This window comes from Athene noctua, chromosome 3 (genome assembly GCF_965140245.1).
Source record: "Athene noctua chromosome 3, bAthNoc1.hap1.1, whole genome shotgun sequence".
Classification (NCBI taxonomy): Eukaryota; Metazoa; Chordata; class Aves; order Strigiformes; family Strigidae; genus Athene; species Athene noctua.
Window position 1 is genome coordinate 42,651,724 of NC_134039.1, and position 23,133 is coordinate 42,674,856.

Here is a 23,133-nt window from a genome sequence, read left to right on the forward strand (position 1 = left end):
TCTCACAAATATTTGGAATAGTCATTCTTGCATTATATAGGTGGGAAAGTCCTCAACATGCCCCTATGCCCACAAGTTATTGTGGTTTCCTTCAGTCATTAAACATAAACATTGCTTGGACACACCATTATCTTCAATGTCAATTTTATATGTTTATATGTCCCTTCCCACGTCATCGTAGCAGTGGGACACTTCATAGTTCTGTCAGTGTAGTTACGTTTTCTCTTCCAGGGAAGTAGAGAAGATCTATTACTTTTTTTTTTTTTTTTTTAAATAAAATTGTAGTTGGGGCAAAGATGGATAAAATAGCAGTATGATTTCAGCAGAGCAGGGGGCAAGGATGGGGCAAGGATTTGCTATCAGTTGCTCACTCAGAGTCAGATGTTCTAAACCCTTGGGTTATTCTTCCCTTTCAACATGGCTGGGAGTAATGTGGCACTGGGAGACTTGGTTGATAATACTCTCTGGCCAGCTGGATTTGCAGTAAGAAAATTTGCTGCTCACAGAATTTGTGGAGAAATAGAGTTAACTTTTCTTGAAAGGCAAAAATACAAAATTTTTAAAAGCCAGAGACCTATGTTACCATGCCTTCTTGACCATTCTTAGGGCTGATGGTGTCATGGTTTAGGCCCAGAGTGCAACTGGTCACTATGCAGCTGTTCACTAACTCCTTCTCCACCAGCACTGGGAAGGAAAAAAAATGAAACAAAAAGGCTCAGGAATCGAGATAAGGACAGGGAGGGGTCCCTCACACATTTAAATGGTCACAGGCAAAAGGCACTTGTTAGAGAAAGAAAAAAAAGAACATCTCTTTAGTTCACACACGAACAAAACCAACAACAGACAGAATGGGACAATTAGAAGCGCCCACCTCTCCCTTCTTCCCGGGCCCCAGCTTTTTTGTTCCTGATATCTCTACCTCCTTGCCCAGTGGCACAGGGGCAAGGGATAGGAGGTGCAGTCAGTCTGCCCCTTTGTCCTCCAAGGTGTGTGTGAGGGAAGCACTCTTCTGCATTATTCCCCCTGCTCCACATATTGTCACTCTCACAAGAGACATTTCTACACAAACTTTCCTGCTGTGAGTCCTCCCCACAGGATGTAGCTCTTCTCAAGATGTTCCAGCATGGTTTGCCTCCATGTGTTGCAGTCCTCTGAGCATCAAACTGCAACAGTGGGGGCTGCTTCTTCCCACAGAGTCCTGGGGGTCCTCCACAGGCCGCAGGCAAATCTCTGCTCCTCCGGTGGCCTCCATGGGTGGCAGGGGAGGTGGCCCTGCTGTCTCACCACAGGGTACAGGAGGGCTCCCTAACCAGCGGATCTCCCCCACTTCCTCATCCTTCTTTCAACTGTCCTCCGTGTTCGCATAGGTGTCCTTCTCAACTTCTCAAAATCCACCCCCATCTCAGGTTCCCCTTCTTAAATATGTTATTGCAGAGTGCAGCCACCATCACTAATTGGCTCGGCCTTAGCCAAAGGTGGGACCAATTAGGAGCCAGGGGAGCTTTGAGAAGCTTCTCACACGGAGCCACTGCTGTAGTCCCCTCCTCCACTACCAAAAACCCTGCCACACAAACCTACCGCAGACAGTAAGGAAAATTCCAGTGTTCAGAAGCAGTCACTAGAAAAATGAACCACTTCAGACTGAGCAGCCTGAGTGAATAAAAACAGAGAGAAAATGTGCAAAATGTTCACAAGTAGTACGGTAACTCTCCATGAGTATTTTGACACCTAGTTGTGATATCAGCTCATCTGTTTTGATACAGTAAAATAGGCAACCCAATAGTTTGCACTTGATTTATTTAATGAATATGAAATATATGAAGACATTGAAATATGACTGTCACCTTTAAAATGATAATTCTAAGATAAAGGCAAAATTAGCTTTTGCGTTTATTAAATAGATGACTTCCATTGGTTTAGTTTTATGTATTGTGCATGTTTCTAACATGGCAGTAACTTAACCTAAAGTTACTTATGTTATCTGCTGCTCTACAAAGGGCTAGGGAGCTGCACTCATCCCACATAGTAAACTCCTCCATAATCACCCCATTAGAAATTCTGAGTTCCAACCACTCTTATACTTGGAAACCTTGTTTAACTTTTTCTTTATCTTCATCACTCTCTTTGATCTCCATTATTCCTTCTCTTGGTAAGGATCTTGTCTTCTGTCCATGCTGACTTCAAATTCTATGTTGAGATTGTCTGTCTACACCAATTCAAAATGAAGTTCTGGATGTATATTAGCTCTTTTCCTGTGTTCTTTATTAATCTTTGTGCTATAGGTTATGCATAATTCCCTTTGTCATTAAACCTTTTTCTAGTTCAAGAATTCTGTCACCATAATTTTTTTTCTCTCCTAAACCAGATTTTCTCATTTTCCCTTCCAACTAAGACTTGCATACAGGCTCTCAGATTTCTCCTTTCTGATCACCACAGCATTTGTCTGAGAGATAAGTTAGAGAAGTTAGATAAGAAGATAAAGCATTAAATATGATAAATTTGCTCAGTATTAGGCAAAAAAATAGTCACCAAGTTTTTGTTACTCTGGACTATTTTAGTGGGTGTCAGTTTGAGCTTCAGACAACTATAGACTTACGGAGGAATGACCATTCTAAAAGCTCAACTGTGGTTCAACATTTTCCTTTTTTTCCTCAATTTCTCCAGCAATTCATAGCATTTTGACCAGATTTAGACTGTTCCAGAGGTAGCTATGATGCATTGAAAAGTTTCTGCATAAAAAAAAGGGAGACAAGACAGACAACAGAGCAGGATGAGCCAGACTAACAGGATCAGTCAACAAGTGGAGAAATCTAAGTCCACACTATAGATTAGAGTCGGGGTCTGGCTACCCCAGAGCTATGGAGTGGGGCAGAGCCCAGCTGCAGAGAGACGGAAATGTTGCAGCCACACAGTCTCTGGAGAGATAAGGCAGAGAGTAAGTTGTAGCATTAGAAATCAACTGTTGACTTACTTTCCTCCATCTATCTCCTAGATAAACTAAGTGGCCTAGAAAAATCACAAAGATATATGAACTTAGAAGCATATTCAGTTCTGTTCATGATAACAGTCTGTGTATTTAAGTACTGCTATGAACAGAAATTCTCTGTAAGTATTTGGAAGTTACTGTGATCTCATTTAAGATATAACCTTACCACAGCCCTGTACCAAGTTCCTGATGGCTCTATGATGAAGAGGTCTCTTCAGACTTGCCTGTTATTTTGGACTGCCTCAAATAATTAAAAATCTACCAGTATCTACTGTTGGCCCTATTGGATTTCTTGCACATTTGCTTTTGATAAATACAGGCCATCACTTGAATTCAGAGACAGTAGAAATACCCTCCTTTCTTGAACTCTGTGGAGTCATTATTAATTCTTAATATTATATTAACATTGTTCGCATACGTGTTCACTATTTTTGTAATACAGTTATTGTGACATAATAACCAGTTGCAAATCCAAACACAAGAACCATGTTGAAGCAAAGGTAGCATCAAACCCTAATCATTCCTGATTTAATAGCAATATATTGCAAGTGTGATGTGATTACACTCTGCTTTTGTTCTTCTGTGTCTTAATTCATGGAACAATAAAGGTCATTATGTGACTGAGAATAACTATGGATTACAGATATATATTTATCTTTACTAATAATAGCTATGTTAAGAACCACATAGAAGGAGAAATAAACAATTATCCATGTAACTCAAATTTCTGGTTCAATGACTTAGATGTAATTGTATGTTGTAATTACAATACATTTAACAGACATTGTGATTGATGAATTTAGCTACCCTGCTTTAATCTTATAGCTATTCAATTCTCTTTTATGTTCAGACAACAAGAGCAGCAATGGTAGCCCCGTGAAAGTAAAGACAAATGGGGAATTTTCTATACAGCATCAACATATCATTTTAATTCTTTATTTAACCTTAGAGTAAAAATGAAAAATAGTTATAATATTTTTTTACAATAGATTATTTACAGGTTATTTTACAGATACTTCCAATAGCCTGAAATTTTTCTTTATGGACCTTTTTTGTCTTCCATCATGTTTGTAATACAACAGAGACACAGAGACAATGAACATTTTAGAGCACATGCTAGCAACAAACACCATTAGCTGTGGCGTTTAAAATGAATACTCTTAAAAAATTAATAAAGTATACTGTTTACTTTTATGTATTTTGTTAAATAACTTCCAGTATAAATTGAACATATATTACAATTAATTATAAACTTCTTTAGTATTTTTGCATGATACTGGCTCTGGTTATTTCATATTTATTGCTCATCGATTACTATCATAACTAATATTGTAAATATGTACTTAATTTAGCTAAATAGTGACCATATACTGAGTGATTTGTTCTCAGTTTTCATAGCAGAGTTTTAAGTGAGATTATGAACAGATTTTCTTTTTTTTTCTATTTATTTAATCTGATTTAGAACCGTGAAATATTGTCAATAATTCCAGCAGTCTTTCCTACAATGAGGTTGCCAAGAAAATTGCCATTTGGTACCATGTATTTTGCAGTTAGAATTCCATGGCATTTAGGTGCACAAAAATTAATAACCTTTTATATCAAATCCAATAGCTGTTACTGGAGCATTTGGAGTGCCTTGTCTCAAGACACGAAAGGTCACTGAGGATGACAGTGGTGAAACGGCAAGCCCAGTCTCCTTCAGGAGTTTCCAGTGAAGTTGAGGTCCTCAAAGCTCTGAAATCTCTGTTTGAGCACCACAAGGCTTTGGATGAAAAGGTACAGTATGGACAAAAAGCTTGTTAAATACACTCTTTAGCTTACTTAACTGTGCCTTGCAACAGAGCAACAATATTGTTTATTAACTTCTTAGAATATGTCCTGTATGTAGAGCATTTATACGTCTCCAGAGAAATCCATAAGAATGTGTGACTAATAGCTGTAATGTGCTTCAGGTCACTTTAGCTATCTTTTGTAGACAATAGGACTGACTTTTCAAAATAAGCAAATCTCACTTCTACATGACATGCTTCTCCTATTTAACACTAAATAAAGATGACACTTTGGATTTTACTGTCTGTATGATATCCTTTTAAGTTACTGCTGAGAAAATGTAGGTATTTCAAATTGTAAAAACACACAAACGCAGAATGAGGTGTTTCTAACTGCATAAAGGAGCTTGACTCTTAAAAATTTTTAGGAGGAAAATCTCCCGTTTCAGAGATGTTTTTAGCATTTACTACATAAGCACAGTGTTCCCTCTACAAGTAGGGCAACATAAAATAAGTAGTAGATCCTTTGTTATCGGAGGTAATGCAGGATTTGCAGAATCAAGATAAAAATTACTGAAGTTAACAGCATCTGGTCATGCTAATTAAGAGGGTCTTTACGATGAATTCTTCATGTGTCCTTGCTGGAAGGACTTCTGTCTGAATGAAACTGTATAACTGTGAGGTATCACCTTGAGCATTGCTTATATGAATTCAGAAATTCAGTTCATGTCTAGAAACAATATGCTCAGAAGTTGATGTACCTGAATTAAGTGCCTCAAAACTGGAGCTTATGAGACCCATTGCTCATAAACAAACCTAGTTCCTTGTGGGGTCTGTTTTGGCTGAGTTGCTTGGGTTCATCTCTGTGGCTGAGCTGCTTCTCTGAGATTGTTGGGTAGGCTGGTGAGACATTGGGCAGCACAACATCTGAAACCGTTGTCTGCACAGTTGAGCTGTGTTGTGTGGAACCAGTTCAGTGTCTCTCACAGTAGCAAGTTTAATTTCTTAAAATTCAGAAATATAGTCAGAAAGTTGATTATATTTAAGTAACTATTATCAAAAGAAACAACTTTACGAAAAGGGTAGCTGTAGTTATATAGTAATATTTATTTTTCATTGGTAATAGAGGTATGAAACACTGTGGGTTATGAGTCATACTCAGTTCAAAGAACTTATGCCAAATCAAAGTTTGCTTTGTGTTTAGCTGTATCTCTTTAGTTATATGTTCTATTCAGTTACATATCATGAAAGCATATTTAGAGAAAATCTAGAAAAGGGAATATAGGGACTTCTAGCTGCTGCAAGCTATTAATTGTAATAAACTTTTAGATGTCATTAAGACTTACAAACCCCTATATTATTAAAAATATCTTTTGAGGAGTGATAGGGTCTGAGCTTTGATCTTTTATCTAACACTTTAAACACTGATAAAACTATAGAGTAGGGAGCTCTCCTGCTTTTTTACTTTTTGTCATTATGCTGGATAAAGTTGAGAAATAATAACCAAACTTTAAATAGATTCTGATTATTCAGCAGCTACGTACTTCTTACAAATTTTATTTTGTGGATGTTTTAGTGTTTAGCTACTATGCTGTTTATTTTACATCTTATTTTGAAAATTATTGTACAGCATTAGATTGAAGCTAAATATAATATTTTTGATCTATATTCTTAAAAATTCTGGGTTTATATTTTTCTACTGTAACAGGTTAAAATCAGTATTCAGTTCATCTAAAAAGTTTGGTGTGACACAGGTACACATCTTATGTATATAACTGGTCTCTGTCCCAGTGATAATTATAATTATCAGTGTAGAAAAATCACCATCTACAGTCATATTAACAGGAAATTTGTTACATTATAAAACAAGTTTTAAAATTGATTGGCCAAAATTACATTTTCCTATGTGCTATTCATCTATGGGTTGAAACTTTTTTATTTTGATATAATAAATAATATTTTTAATATAAAACATTCCAAGATCAACCAAGGAAACAGTTTAGTGAGTTATTTTAAATTAATTTGTTATAAACTTAGCACACATTATTTTCAGACATAAATCCTGTATATAATTATGTGTTTATGTTATAGTGTCTCTCTTTTGAAGGGTTAGATCAAAGATCTTTTATGTATCATCCAGATGCCTGATAATATAATGCTATCACATCATACCACACTTTGTCAGCATTATTGGGATTCTTATTCAAAAATAATGGAAGTAAAAAGGACTGCATGCACCCAAATGTGCTAAAAAACCTTTATGTCATGATTCATCTGTTCTGCACTTTCTTTGACAGAAATATAAATTAGATTTGTTTCAGGCTCTTCAAAAACAAGATATTAATCCACGTATGACAATTAATTGAAATTATTCAGAGACTAATAGAATAATGTAGGTTGGACCTCCTAGAGAACATCTGGCCTAACCTCCTGCTCAAAACAGAGCCGACTGTTTCAGGTTGCTTAGGGTCCTGTCTAATCAACTTCTTAACATCTGCAGCGAGAAAACCTATTCTGGTGTTTCACTACATTCACTGTAATTTTTTTTCTATAATACCCAGCTGGAGTTTCTGTTGTTGTCTTGCACTTGTTCCCTCTTGTCCTGTCAGTCTGCCTCTCCAAGAAGAATCTGGCTTTGTTTTCTCAACATCTTCTTGTTAGCTAGTTGTAGACAGAAATAAGGTCTCCCATGAATCCTCACTTCTTAAATTTGATCAACCCACCTCTCTCAATCTCTTCTCATATGCCATGTGCTCCAGCCCATGACCAACTTGGAGGGCCTTCACTGAAGTCTGTCAGTGTCTTCCTTGTACCAGGGAGACCAAAACCAGATGGAACCTCAAAAGTTCGGAAGGGAATAATCATTTCCCTCAACCTGCTGACTGAACTGTATGTCTAGCCTTATTCACCCCTAGATCTCTTCTGCAAAACTGCATTCTCTTCCCCAAGCCTGTTCTGTTGCCTGGGGTTATTCCATTCATAGTAATGGGATTCCACTTGAACTTTGTGTCACTGATCACAAACCTTTGAGCACTGCAGTCCAGACAATTTTCTATGAACTGTGTAATCCATTTATCCAATTCATATCTCACGCTTTTCTCTAGGGGTAAATGGAAGATCTTGCAGGAAGCCTTGGTAAAAACAAAGTTAAAAACATTCACTGTTCTCCCTTCATCCATGGAGCCAGTAATCTTATCACACAGGGCAATAAGGTTGGCCAGATGTCATTTGCCTTTGACAAAGACATACTAGCTCTTCCCAATCACCATGTGCCTTTTATGTGCCTGGAAATGGCTTCCAGGAAGATTGTTCCATAACCTTCCCAACACTGGCCAACTTGTACTTCCCAGGATCTTCCCAGGACAATTCCAGCCTTTCATGATGGTGGACACATTTGTGGGTTTTCCACTCAACAGAAATCTCCCCTGACTGCCATTACCTGTCAAAGATGAAAAAGGCCTCACTATGATGAGTTAAGTCTCCCAGAACCCTTGGATTCAGCCAGCCTACTCCCTTTGACTTACGTATGTCTTGTCCTCCTGCATTGTGGGTTATGCTTCACTCCCACAGACTGCTGCTGTGCTCAGGGAGGCCTGAGGGCAGAACTTTGCAGTAAAAACTGACGCAAAAAAATATGATACATAATATACTGATATCAAAGGAAATAAACACTTCCCTTGCAGAAAATACACTCAAAACTAAAGTAGGTTAATGGATAAAGAGTAACGGAAACTGTCAAAAGTACATTGAAAATGTATCATGACCCTTGCAAATGAATAATGGAAACATTTCTTTAATTTTTTTCTTCACAAAAAATGTTGACATTGAAACCAATAATTTAGCCGTTATACCCTTGAAAAAGCATAACAAGATATTTTCATTAAAATGTTTGCCTTTTAAAATTACAAAAATCCCAAGAAATTCTTTACATTCTTCCTAAATGCAAATGTTCTTTCATGTTTTCACTTCCTACACTAAGACATTTCAAGGTGGTGTAACAAGCTCTGCCACAAAACATGACTAGTCATGCAAGGATTGCTATGTACACAGTACAACTACAAAATGTCCTCATCACTATAATAAAATGCAATGAAAAATACAAAACCTATCAATTCAGGGTTCATATTTCCATGGAGGCCTGCTTAAGTGTAAGGAGAATGATACTTTAACTGTATATTACATGGAGTCTGGGCCTTGCCTTTACCTTTTGTTTAAAAGATAAACCACCATAGGAAGATCATGGCCATCATGACTTTATTCAGAGAAAGCATGACTGTCATTGGCAGTTATTTCAGTGTCTGACAGCTCCTTCAGCATCCCTTCATCCCATGTAGAATGAAAGCCTATCATGAGCTTCCCATGATAGAGAGCCAGTCCTCTTTGGCTGAACCCAATAGGTACATCCTAGTGAGTAGAAGGTAGTAAGAGTATGCTGTTATTGTTACCCCATTATCCATATGAAATCCTAGAATTGCCAAACAACAATCTTAGTCTGTTCTTGCATAGTCCTAGTGTATTCTGTGAGAATTTTCACTTTAGGGCATAGGGATAATGAAAGAGTTAATTTAGTTTATAAATATTTACTATTTTATGTGTATCTCAAAGAAATCTCATTGTGTCTGCCTGGGTAACTGAGTTGTGTCACAGCAAATGAAATTGATACTGCACTAGCTGTATTATTATTTAGAAATTTAATTTGACAGAAGCTATACATATTTTCAAACATCTTTATCTAATTATGCTAAATTTTTTTAAACTCTGAAAACACAAGACATGAGTAGTTCTGATACCAAGTCTAGATTTTCTTTATTTTCAAAGTTAAATTCAGTGATTGTTTTTTCTAAGTGTAAGGTTAGGTTACGTCCCACAAACAATGAACATTGTTAAAAAAACACTAGAGGTTAGGACTGATTATGACTGACTTAACATTTCTAATAGCCTTTGCTATTGTGTAAGTCACTTGAAATACAAACCTTTATTTATAGGGAAGATAGTCTTTGTGGAAACCTGTCTTAGTTTCTAGCAGTTAATCACCCCTGACCTTCGTGGTGCTTTGGATCTCAAAAGCTTTTATTTCTGCTAAGTAACTTATATCTTTCTTTGGTTTATTTCATGCAATGAAAAGTTGTAGAAATAATGTAAGACAGCACTATGAAATATTTGGGATATTATAAATGAATATGCATGGAATAGTTTATAATACAGCTAATGAAGTTGAGATTTACTAGACATCATCAGAGTTGAAAGAAAACAGAAGATCAGATGAACTTCATGGTTAGAATAAACATTGAGTATAGAATAGATCAGGAAGTACGTATTCCTTATATGCAATTCAAGAAGAACAAAAATGAGAATAAAAGATATTTTATTTATACCATCCCATAGCTATAATTGACCTCTAATATCTGTCAGAACATGTTTATTTTCCTGCAGACATTTTTCCTGTTTTGCTTAAAACTTTGGTTCAACTTTAAAGTGTCCATTTGGAAAGAAGAAACTGTTTGAAACAACTTCTCCAAACCCATTTTTTGTCAATGTTTTAAGAAAAGTTTCCAGTTGATTTTCACAGAGGAAAGCAACTACCAGGTGTTATTGTCCTAGCAAAGATTCAAAAACCACTAGTTCTCTTAAGATTAATTCATGGCATGAAAGTATATCTAATATTCATGCAAATAAACCCAACCTATTCACGTCAACATTATCACTATCTTTTTATTCATTAGAAGGTAGCTAGGAGAGCTTTTATTCAATAGACTGGTCATGAAAAAAAGTGATTCAATTCTAGCATGTGCAAGTGCTTTTTAAAAGCTCTTTGTGGGCTGCAGATCTGGAAAGAATGAAGAAAGAATTTGACAGCAATGAAAAAGTGGGAAGCAGTTGCTAGGAGACAGAGAAATATGAGAGATACTTTGCACTGACAGCAGTTCTAACATGACATTGACTATGTTACATTTCAAGATAATGTGGTTGCACTTAAAAGCCAGAGGAATACCCAGTCATCTGGGCACATGTTGGATATACCCTCTAACATGGAGAAACCATGTGCTGCTCTGTCTGTGGAACTGTAATGGGAATCTTTCTTTTAAAGATATATATTATAGCATGTTCGGATAGATCAGGTGACATCTGATTAATCTCAGTTTGTGAAACCTTATTTAAGCTTTATTTGCTGGAAAGAAAATAGAAATACACCGAAGAACCATGTGAAATTTAAGTAGTATGCTATTTCTGAAGTGATAAACACTCTACTGAGATAGTGCTTACTTCTATGAACTATAGTTACTCACCATCTTTGACTTCCATAAAAGATAAAAGAATGTAATACTGTAATCATTAATTTGCATTCAACATATGAAAAATAAAAACAAATTATCAGATAAAAATAGTTTCCATTTGTTCCAGCTCCTTTTTCTGTAACAAAATAGTGACCAAGAACAACACCCTTTCCTGCACTTCTGAAAAATGAGGATGGGTCTGTTTGTTTTGTTTGCTGTAACATAAATTTGAAGAGGGAATCCAATACAAATTCTTTGCAATACATTTGTATATGACTTTTCAGAGGCTTTGGCTGTTGCCCTGTATTTAGATTCAAAGGTTATTCAATATAAACTTTAAAAGTTCAGGAAAACATTAATACAATTACTAAACTGTAAATATTGGTCAGAGTAAAATCTTTTTCAAAATATATGTATAGCACATACGTTGGTATGGCATTTATAGCCTGTATTCTTTCCTGGAATGTGAATGACCAAACCTGAAATCTTTATTCAGCTTTTTGGCTCTCCCTCGAGTTTATTTTAAAATCAGTTGACGAATGAGAAAGAAATTTAAGGTGAGAAATAAGGTTACAGTTTCTGGGCTGTAAATCAGAACAAGTTTCTCAAGATCAGAGCACTGAGGTAGCACTTCTCCTCTTTTTCACTGATAGAATCAGATTTCCTTCAGCTTTAACAGTCACTATGTTTGTGGTTGAACATGAAGAATTAGTTGCAACATTTCCAATGTCACCATGGCAAATGTGAATCTGAATTAGTTGTTCACTGGTCAGATGAAAGTCAAAAAAGAAGTCTTCTGTGCCAAGGCGGGGTTGCTTTCAGTTCCTTCAGCGACTGTTATATTCAGAGAACAAATAAGGGCCATTAGACAGCAATTTTAGTTAGGTCATTATAAAAAAGGCAGTGCTTTAACTGTATACATAGAAGGGAGGCAAGGCAAGGCAAGGCAAAGGAAGTAACTTCGAACAGTTACTCTGTGTCACACTGGTACTTTTCCATGTTGTTACTGATAATAGGCCAAGAATGAAAAAAATTGGATTTGAATATAATAGCTAGATATTCAAAATGAAGGCATTAATTCTCTATCTATTTTTCCTGAAGTACCATGTAAAAATGTTTCTCCTAAATTTTCTTTGAAAAAAATGCCCATTATTTCCAGGGAGTGTCGTTTTTGGCCTTTAAAATGTCTGTGTAAAACCAGGTAGGACTCAGTTCTACAGTGCCACAGTGTGTAAAGGTTAAAGATATTTTTTTTCTGTTTCCAGGTCCTTGTGGAGATTGTGACCTCCTTAGTAATGTGGCCTAGTTATGTCAGTGTTAGACATCTTATAACATATTTTTAAACATGCATTCTCATTTATAAAACACTTAGGTTTGAATACATGGAGATTTCAGGAAACATAAAAATTTAAATTACCAACTCATTGCATTTCATTTCAGCTATTAACAACTGTCATCTTGTGAATTTTCTCTCAATTGTCTTGTCCCTCAGCAGCGCTTACAGCTAATAGGACTGAAGCCAGAAATACAACTGCTATTTTTTCCATGTACTTTTACTATCTAAGCTGAGGTTTCCATTAAGAAATTATTGTCTGCTAGCTCTCACTGTCATTAGTGAGATTGAAATCAAGCCTGTTGAAGACAGGACAACACCCCTCATTGATAGGACATGGACTTTAATAGTGAAGAGCTAGTGAAAGACAGAAATGGTGGTGGGAAGAGAAGCAGGATATAGAAAGAGAGTTTTGGAATCCACAGAAGAATCAGGAGAAAATCTGGGAAGGCAGAGAGTGTGGTAGGAACAGAGACAGAGGAAAGATGTGACTACTGGGTAGTATACTCATACTGATTGAACTTTCTGTCCATCTGGATAGGGAAGCGGTTTATTGAGCAGCCCTTGGAAGCTGGTAGAAGAACTGGACAAATTATGCTGTCTTTCCAGCAGAATATGATTTTAAAAAATTGAAATAAGGAAAGGCAAATGAAGTAAGAAATATTTTTTCAGCTATTTAAACAGTTTTTCAATTACAGCCAGAATAATTGATGCATTATACAATCGAAGTATTTTTATTAAAAATAGATTTAGATTAAAAGTATTAATAAATTACAATTGGTATATAAAATACTTCAAATTAATGTTACATATTTCAAGTGGTTTAGAAATGAATACTAAAAAAAATTATATAAAATTACTGTGATGATAGCTTATGTACTACCATAAATCTGAAGCTTTATGAGGATATTTTCCAGGAATTATGTAGCTCATTTTGGAAAACAAGCTTTATGATTGAAGATTTTTTACATATATCTTTGATGAAAAATAATACAAATAGCAAAACCATTTTGTGTTCCATTGCATATTTTCACTGTATGGTGCATGAAAACTGTTGAAACAGTCATGAAAATTTGTAGTAATTTTCACTCTTATCACTGCCACTCAGAGATGGCTCAGTCACTGCCACTTCAAGATGGCTTAAACTTCATTTGCATCAAGTGAGAAACAGGCACACTCAGTTACAGCAGTTCAGCTGTTGATTACATAGTCAAACCCTATAACAAATGTCCATTTAAGCTACGACATGCATCTCTGGGAACATTAGCAGTTGATTTTTTTTCAGTCTTAATAGTGCTGAAGGAATAGAGGGAAATTAATAAATCAGAAATTGAACTAAAAAATTGAGGAGTCTTTCTAATCTTGAGAATGGCTTAATATTTCTTAAATCTTAGCACTCTTCAACTCACTTTTCTTTTGTTCCTTTGAACAAATCACAAGTGATTTCTGTTCTGTTAAGGCTAACAATATTGTTTAGTAACACTACAGTTACCTGAGAGCATTCAGATAATTTAAGTGAATACATAAAATACATTTTCAATTTTTGTTTCTTTTAATAAAGCTGAAGTATGTAAAGAGGACCCAAAACCTCAAAGTACTGCATAAACAACTATATTTGCATTTCTTAGAAAGGCTGAGTAGTTTGGATTTTTTTAGAATTCATTTCCTGAATATGTATTTGGTCTTTAGATTTAGTTAGTTTTAAAATTTAGTGAACATGTTATAGTTCTAAGTAATTTTCATCTATTAAAGTCGAAGTCATTCTTGGGATGTGGTGAGTCTATTTGCAAAATTTCACTTCTGTCACTAGTAATGGAAAATAAAGTATGTAAGGAAAGGTAATATTTATTAGTCTAAGAGTTATCACTGGAAAAAGTATGAAAGCATTAGGATATACACAACCTTCTCAGGGATCTCCTGTATTTGTCAAGGGTGTGAAAACAATTGTACGTACATGAAAATGTACGGTGTTTCATTGTACATGAAAGATTGATTTTTGTTTTGCTTTGTTTTCCAGCTACATCTCTTGGTCTAATAGAATGTGCTAACTTTCTCTACAAACATTGCTAATAGCCTTAAACATCTTTGGATCATCAGCTGGAACAGCATTGCTGCAGTGTGGCTGGAATGCATTTAGAAATATAACCTGAGTGTTGACTGATTAGCCAGTTTGTAAAGTCATTTAGTGTGAGGGGCCTAATGAACTTGTGTAGATTAGGAGAGGCTCCCTTCATAATCAGGAGAGTCACCTACACACAGCACTGAAGATCGCTTTAGGTCTGATGTGCCTTTGATCACATAGGGAGAGATGGGGTTGTCTATCACTACATGAGCAGAGGCTGAGGCAGAACACTCCATGGTAAATATGTCCTCAAAGGTATTAAATCATTGTTATTATTTAGTAATAAATAATATTTAGTAACAATTGCAATAGTAATAATAATAATTGAGTATATCACAGCCTTAGAACAGAATAGGTCATCTATGAAACTGGTACAAACGCAGCAGCCTTTCCTGCTTATGAGAGTGTATCTTGTTTATGACTTTTTTCAAAACCCAAGCAAACCTCATGATGATACAAAAAAACCTTTAGTATGTGTGCCTGAAGGCAATGCTGCAAGTTATTATTTCAATTAATTTACTGCATTCGATTAATATGAACAGATTAGTTATCTTCCATGGAGTGGACTTCAAACATCTGCAAATGGTTTTTAACTTATCCTTTGTAAAAGGTGCTTGTGAACAGCATTTTATTTTTATGCCTAATGTGGTCTTAGAATATTTGCATTTCCTGTGTATTCCGTAGAATTATAGGCAAACTGTGCAACAGCAGTATGGCATTTGAAGTTTGACATCTATTTTTGTGGGTTCAATCTTCCTATAGTTAGGTTTAAATGTTTACTACACAGTATGTTTCATGAGAGGATGCAGCACACATGCCTGCAAAGAGACTGGCAGGGCATACCTTAGTGCATATAGCAGATTATATAATCTTTGAAGACTGATAGAAATTACGTTACTGCACATATTTTGATTTTTCTTCTAGGTAAGGGAACGACTGAGGGTTTCTTTAGAAAGAGTCTCTGCACTGGAAGAAGAACTAGCTGCTGCTAACCAGGAGGTAACATAAAACACTTTCTCCCCCTTTGAGGTTCAATTTCTCTAATATTTTGTCCCATGTGTTCCCTGTCACTTTTATTAAAACTGTCAGAAAAAGAAAAAAAGATAAATTACATTCTGAGTAAGCTGCTCAGTGAGGCTTGTTTGACCTTCTATTTACTGATTTATTCCCTTCTTCTATTCCCTTTTGAGCAATCCAGAATCCAAGAGCTAGTGACAGATTCCCAGATTTCTTATTGGACATGAAAGAGGAGCAAACCAATAAATATGTCAGATACTATAAGCAATTTAATAACCTGAATTTACATTTTACTATAATATTAAGAAAAGCACATATATATATATATATATATATATCACACATTATATAAATGTTAACATTGATGGAGGAAGTATTATGGATGACCTTGAAATTTGGGTTTGTCTCTTCCCTTTTAATTGCAGTTTATCATGGTGAACTGTGGTGTCATATAACTATTGTGAACTTGGACAAGAGATTTTTTTCCTGTATGGTAGTTTTCAGACTGTTCTCTTTTCTTTGAAAGGGTGAGCAGCAACACATAGTTGTATTGCACACATAACTGTACATACATATAGAAATGAATTTTTCACCTCAGAGAGATGATTCTAAGGCCAAAAATTATAAATAACAGAGTCTGCGGTGACTTTACCATTCCTACATGTTCTGACTCTCCACCTGACATGTGCTTCTCACACTGTTAAAAATAAATCAGACAAGCAATAGAGTTGGATTAAAGTTATTTTGAGTTATGTCCATTTACTGGTGTCATTTTACTCAGGCTTAAGACAGAAACTGAGAACAGACACAAACTTAATGTACTACCAAATAATTCTGGAAAAATGGAATACCTGTAATTCAGAATAATGTGTGAGACTCCTAAAATATTTTTTTTCCAGTATTCAGCTAGAGAAAGTTACTTTCTTAAAGTAGTTTTTTTTTTAAAAAATAGGATGTGCGATTAAAATATTAGTAGTTCCTTTTTATAAATTGTGAACTAGATATTTTGAATCATCCCTTCTCTGAACTAACAGCACTTTATCTCTGCCAAAAAAAAAATCCCTTTTTTATTCTTCCATTTCATAATGTCCAGAATACTTGGGTTCAAATGATTTAGTCACACTATGTTGTGTAATCTGTTTTTTATACTAGTGTTTATTATATAGAAAGCAGTCCTTTTGGTCAATACAGCCAACTGAGATGCATCACACTCCTCTAATTCCTCCCATTCGTGATCCAATTAAATCAAAGTTCACTTCACTGGGAATGGGACCAGGTCTTTAGAGCATTGCCTTGCTATTCGGAGTTTTTAAAAAGTTACTGAAACTTGTATTGACATTAAGGAGTGAAAACACACACAATTAAATTAAATTAAAATAGGACTTTCATAGCCATTCTTGCCTCAAATCCTTCGAAATGTTATACTAAATACTAAAAACATTTAGGACATTTAATCATCCAAGCATAACATTACCATTAACACAGTCTGAATACTGTTCCAGTTTCCTGTGAGGAACTGTAAAAGCTGAAAAATGGAAATTCAATTAAATAATAATGAAAAAAGGCCTAGATAGGAGGAGATGTGGAAGAGAATGAGTGGATTATTTTCAAACAGTTAATGCATTTGAACAATTCCGATGATGTTCACAGAATTAGTTATTTAGACAAGTCAAAATTAATTAGAGAACTGCAATATATAAGCCTGGTTTCGTACTAGATTCCACAATGAATACACAAGCTTGAAAAATTGATTTTACTATATCTCAAAATAAGTGGGCCAGTTTTCCAAGGGATTTGAATATATGTTTTTCAGTAATTTCTGTATTCTTGTCAGTCAGTGTCTGTTATCCCAAGAGAATTAATATTTTCTATCATATCAATACTGATTTTAAGAATGTACTACATATTCAGGACTACATCTAAACATAAAACAGTAAGAGTAAATGGGTCCCCTGATTTAACAAGTAAATGATTAGGTATATAACAAGTATAAGAATCAGGGAAAAAAATAGTAGAAATGTGTATGTTAAAATAGCATCTTTCTCTGAAAGCTTATGACTGTGGCTCTGACACAAAGCAAGAATGAGAACGTGTAGACACTCATGAGTACTTATTGGAAATATCCTTGTATGAAAGAGAAAAATTGAGAGACTATATCTTTCCATCATTGGGTGGTAAATAAGCTCTCATTTAACAGTCTTTGTAGCATGTTACATGCATACTAAAGGGAGTGAAAACATCTGTAACTCTGGTGAAGCTGAATTCAGCTCTAGTTACCAACACCATCTTACAAAGGACGTTGTATTTGATAGGGAATAGTAACACACACTGACTTTAAACTGCAGGGGCAGTTGAGATGGATAGTTGGACCCATTGCGGGAACTCAGCTTGTGTGCTAATATTAATATGTAGTCACACACTAATATTAATATGTAGTCACACAAGGGTAACAGAGAAGGGCTTTGGTCTGCAGTTCTAACAGGGACTATTGATATAGCATAAGTCACTGTCACCGGTTCAGTTGAACTTCTCAGAAACAAGAATGTCCACAAATGGTTCATTGCTGGTTTGATTCTGTGAAGGTAATAGTTTCTATTAAAGAAAGTGAATATGTATTTTATTCCCTTTCCACATAAATGTTACACAGAAATTATTTTAATTTTTTGTAATATTTTAATATGCTAGCAATGTTTAATATTTTCAAAAAGTCAGTTCTCACTGTAAATGACAATATATACATCAAATTATCAAGGAAATCCTTATGTTTACTACAGGTTTAAGAACAATGTTATAGGGGTAGAATTAAGCAAATCAGTTACATTAACTATTCTACTGAATATGAAGTCTTGGTTTTAAATTGTTTCAAGCTGGAGGATACTTACAGGGTACATAATTACAAACACTAGACATTATACTGTATCTTACAGCACAGGAATAAGGACTCTTGAATTTGAGTGTCTAAATGTGAGCTGGTATCTAAAATTTGACTGTAGTCTGTGGAGCTCTAGTAAATCCAGTGTGCCAGCTCACCTGTCAGGGCTGTCAGATACAACACAAAACTAACAGGAGAGCTCTGTCTATCTGGAGCTAGAGGTTGGGAGGGAATACCCTTTGTCACTATGATGACACCAGATGCCTGTGTTAGGTAACTGACTCTCACAACAAGCTCATATGTAGACACCTTATACATAGACAGCTAAATTTAGGTGTCTTACTCCTTACAAACAGCAGAAGCTCTCTGAATCAGGGAGTGGGCTTCTAGATATGGGGGAGATACAAAATAGACCTATATTATATTTAAAGAGTGAACTGAAAATTTTTAAAATATGTATTTTACTAGGGAAAAAAGTTATTTGACTATATATTTTATTTTGCTGTAGCTGATTAGTGGCAGTAGAAGGGACCTTTACAGCAGCAGTCTGAATTGCTGTTAATGAGTTTTCATGCAGACTGGGGCAAGATAACATCTACAGTAATTAAATTCCATAGTCATCCTTATAATATTTGATTTTTAACATCAGTTACCACATGATGTACCCAAAATTACTACTTTTTTTTCTTTTATGCTTACACTGGAAGCCATTATTTTTTCACAACTGGTCTGTTGTAGCTGAGATGAATAGCAGATATTGTTAACAATTTTCTGAAAAAATTGCCTCCTGCTTTTAGTTAAATTACTGTAAAACACAGCTACATTTGCTTACTCCTCAGGTGCTTTTAAAATTATGCTGGTTTTCATCTAGTTCCACATAACCCATGTTCTCGCCAAATAGTTTTTTCACTGAAGGTTATAATTTGCAGTTAGTAATTTGAGAAGCTGCAAGTGGCACATCCAATACCAAAGCTCAGTGGTACAATAGTCTATGAATATTTTGAGGGCAAATGTGATGTTTTTCAGTGAGTGTACGAACATTTTCAAATTCCAACAAGGTTCTGCTAACCAGCTTCCATTTTACACACTAATTTGAGAATGAGTCTCCTTTGCAAGGGAAGTGGGATGTGAATTTTCCTTCCCAGTTTTGTAATTTATGATCTTTGTGGAAATTAATATTGAAATTACTAACAAGATAAGCACTTGTGTTCCACAGCTTTTGAGATCCCCTTATTAGCATTTCGAGTGGGAGTCTTTGTTAAATTATGCTAAACTACAGCATGTGCAAACAACACACTAAGATATTTCATTAGCACCATATATCACCAGGAACTCAAGCTCTAGTGGCTCCCACAGGGCAAGGATACATAGATTATAGACTGACCCATAGTGATGCTTTTAAATCCATTTCTGCTGCAATGTGCAGTGTTAAATGACAACCATTGCAATTTCCATTAACAGATTTCACTGTTTGCCAGAACTCTCAGCAGTTTCCCAAAAAATGACCTTTAGAGCTTTTTCCCAAGGCTTGTATTTAAAATTAAGCCTTATACATAGTTAATTCTGTACCAGGAAAAGTAATTTTTTTAATGGCTGTGCTTACTTTGCACATGAATTTAGTCCTGCCTTTCTTGAACATTTATCCAGCCCTTGTAAAATCTTCCTGTGTTAATAAGAATCTTATGGTAAGTGGCATTCCAAACCCCTTTGTTGTTTCTGGTTAATATGCTGGCTTTCCCATCTTTTCTCATTAGTAGAAAATGTGGCATGGAAAATACAGCTTTAATTACATTTATTATCTCAAAGATATACTTTAGGAACCCAGAAAACACTGGGATTGTGTAGAATATGGAATTAGAGAAATTACTGGTTTGAGTTTATATTCACTGTACTACCATACACTTCAGCATTTGTTGAAAGTGCCAATGCTGTTTGCAAATACCAAACAACACTACATTGCTTCTGTCAGTTGACACACAAATCACATTTAAAATACTAAGGCTTCATTTTAAAACCTCATTGTTACAATTTGCACTTGCTTCAACAGTATTTTACTCAACTGTGAGGCTAAATTGAGCTGGAGGTATCAGAGACCTTGCAGGAGTTTTGTAGCCTGAATTTCTGCTTCATATAACTGCATGTATTCTTCCATTTGGGCAGTGGGTTTCTTCCTGACAGTGGGTTAGTTTATTACCTAGAATGCCAGAATGCTATTTTTTATAGCATCCACGAAAGCATTAAGAAATTATTTACACCACTGAAGAGAAAGTATGATTTGTGATTTATGATTCTTTATATTCTATACCAGAAACACCAGGATATGTAGCCACTTATTCACCAAAGAACTTGAAATACCATGTTAATTGCCTAACTTCTGCTATGCAGGGCAAGTCAAGAAACCAGTGAAAAAAACTTCTAACAGTTGAGAGGAGTTTTGACTCTGACCATGAGGGTTGATGAACACGATTGGAGTATCATAGCTGCTAATGAAATATTCTGTAATAGTTAATATATATGTACTTTAAAGTAAAACCTCAGCTAACTATGGCATGTTCTTTTTACCCGTGGTTGCATGTGAAAACATATTTTTATACCCAGCTGTTTCAGGTCCTATTAGGATAAGGCACATTTTGTTGCAGGAGTTTTTTGGTGTCCTTAGGCTTTGTATCTAAATACAATGCAAAGTGATTTTTGGAGTAGAATAGCTTGCTGAGAAAAACAGCACGTGCATTTCTTGAACGTATAATATTTACAGAATCTCATCGATCTGAAATTCAGAAATTACGGATATCAAATCTCTGGATGAAACTGGGTGAAATTCAATTACTTTTTTTCTGAAGAAGGCCATATAGATGGCTTTTACCTATTTCTGGTGATTTTAAGCAGACTTTTTTCCAAAAAATCTGAAACAGCCTTCATCTATTGTACCCTGTTTTACCATATTTTCTCAGAATGGTATAACTGAAAGGTACTGCTTTGTAAACTCTCTCCTACATATTTTTTTTTTTTAAGCTACAAATTTACACAGGTCTAACTCTGGAGAGACCTTCTTTGTTGTCTCAACTTTAATTTTAAATGTCTGTGTAATTGTGCCAAATTATATCTTTTCTGCAAAGTTGCACATAATTAAAAATAACTTGGTCTGAAATGTAATCTTTATGTGCTATATATAATTACTTTTCATTCTGCCTTTAACCTTAGCCATCTAGTTAAATGTTAGCTCTGCAAAAAGTCATTCTTGCCCTTAAGTTTTAAATGCGGTAATAAAGCAAAATATTTTTTTTTGGTGGATGTTTCTCATACTCCATGTTCCACAGCATTAATTTCTGTCTCTACACATTTGAATTAGGATGTGTGGCATGGCAGCTGAAGAGCTTGAAAATTACTACAGCAGCAATATATCCTTCATTGCCTTATTTTTTTTTATAAAGTCAGAAAGAAATAAGCACAAGGAATAGTTAAGTTGCTGTAGTTATTTCATTTTATGTCCTCCATTCTAATCTAAGTTCTCAGAGGACAAACCCCACTAAAATTCTTTGTGGATATTGAGGGCAGCAGGGATGATATTTGCATTGCCATCAAAAGCATTTTTCACTAGATTCAGGACAGAATACGTCTAAAATTCAATGCATTCTTCAGATAGTCACTTAGAATATAAATTTCTATTGACATATCTGAGACAAACATCACTATTCCACTTACAAAAGTCGTTTCTCAGTATAATTTTCTATAAATTTCTACCACAGAGAAAAATTTTCTAATTTTGAGTACAAAAATAACCTATATTTTCTACAGTGACAGCAGATAATGATTTTGCACATATTTTAGTACTGTTATACAAATCTTGATAAAAAAATACTTGGAGGTTTAATTTTCCCTTTTATAACTTTCCTTAGTGACTTAGGCCTATTTATGTGTTGGCCACAGTGTACTGTTGGCAACCCAGTAATATATGTTAAATAAGTTCAACAGCTTTGGTCTTCACTGAAATGATTTTGTAGTGCAGAATTATGTAGTTGCCCAAATGTCTTAGGGTATTTGCAAAAGACATCCTGAAATGCTGTGTTCTCTTACCCCTCCATTTAGCATGTGGCCACCTGTAGCAAATCCTAAATACTGATGGCATGTTCAGATTTTGCACTGACTTTTCATTTAATTTAAATTCCTCCTGTGTATTCTTTAGAAGAAACTAATGTGTAAAAAATACTGTGTTTAACAGAAAGGATGCATTGGTTGTGCTCATGTGTTTGCGGAGAGCTTCTTGAGGAAGAACGTAGCTGAATGGAGAGGCTTTTATTCCTTCACAAATAAAATGTGATTAATAGCTCTAATAAAATCTTTGATATCGAGTGCTTGGTAACTTGTATATATTACTCTCCTTTCAATATCATGTCATAAAGACAATTATTACATTCTATTTTTATTTTCCGAATATTCTAAAATCCAAAATATTAATTGATTAGGGTGCTTCAGGATGTTACTGCTGTTAAGGAAGGAGTCAGCTTCTTCTACTAAAATGATAGATTCAAGCTACTAGACATCTGCACTGCAAATGTAATGTTTTTCTTAGAACCTTGTGTCATGGCTAATACTTCTCCATTTTATTTACTTGTGAAATTTTTAATGGGATTTGTTATATAAAGATTTGTGACTCAGGTGAATCCTGATTTCACAGATTTATCGTTGAAGAGTAGATCTTAGTTTTACTCTGATTATTCACAAAACCGCCTGAGATCTATTGCACCTCTTAATTTTCTCC

General features: G+C 35.1%; 1 protein-coding gene across 8 annotated transcripts in view; it reads left to right on the top strand.

Annotated features, from left to right (window-relative positions):
• Positions 1-23,133, top strand: part of PPFIA2 (PTPRF interacting protein alpha 2) — a 365,675-nt gene that overhangs the window by 233,918 nt on the left and 108,624 nt on the right. For 7 of the 8 annotated variants that reach the window (XM_074902784.1, XM_074902788.1, XM_074902785.1 and 4 more), the window contains 2 exons: positions 4,598-4,762; positions 15,410-15,484. In XM_074902784.1, coding sequence (XP_074758885.1) covers positions 4,598-4,762; positions 15,410-15,484 — 240 coding nt within the window. The remainder of the gene's footprint in view (positions 1-4,597; positions 4,763-15,409; positions 15,485-23,133) is intronic. The other variant, XM_074902789.1, reaches the window with a different exon arrangement.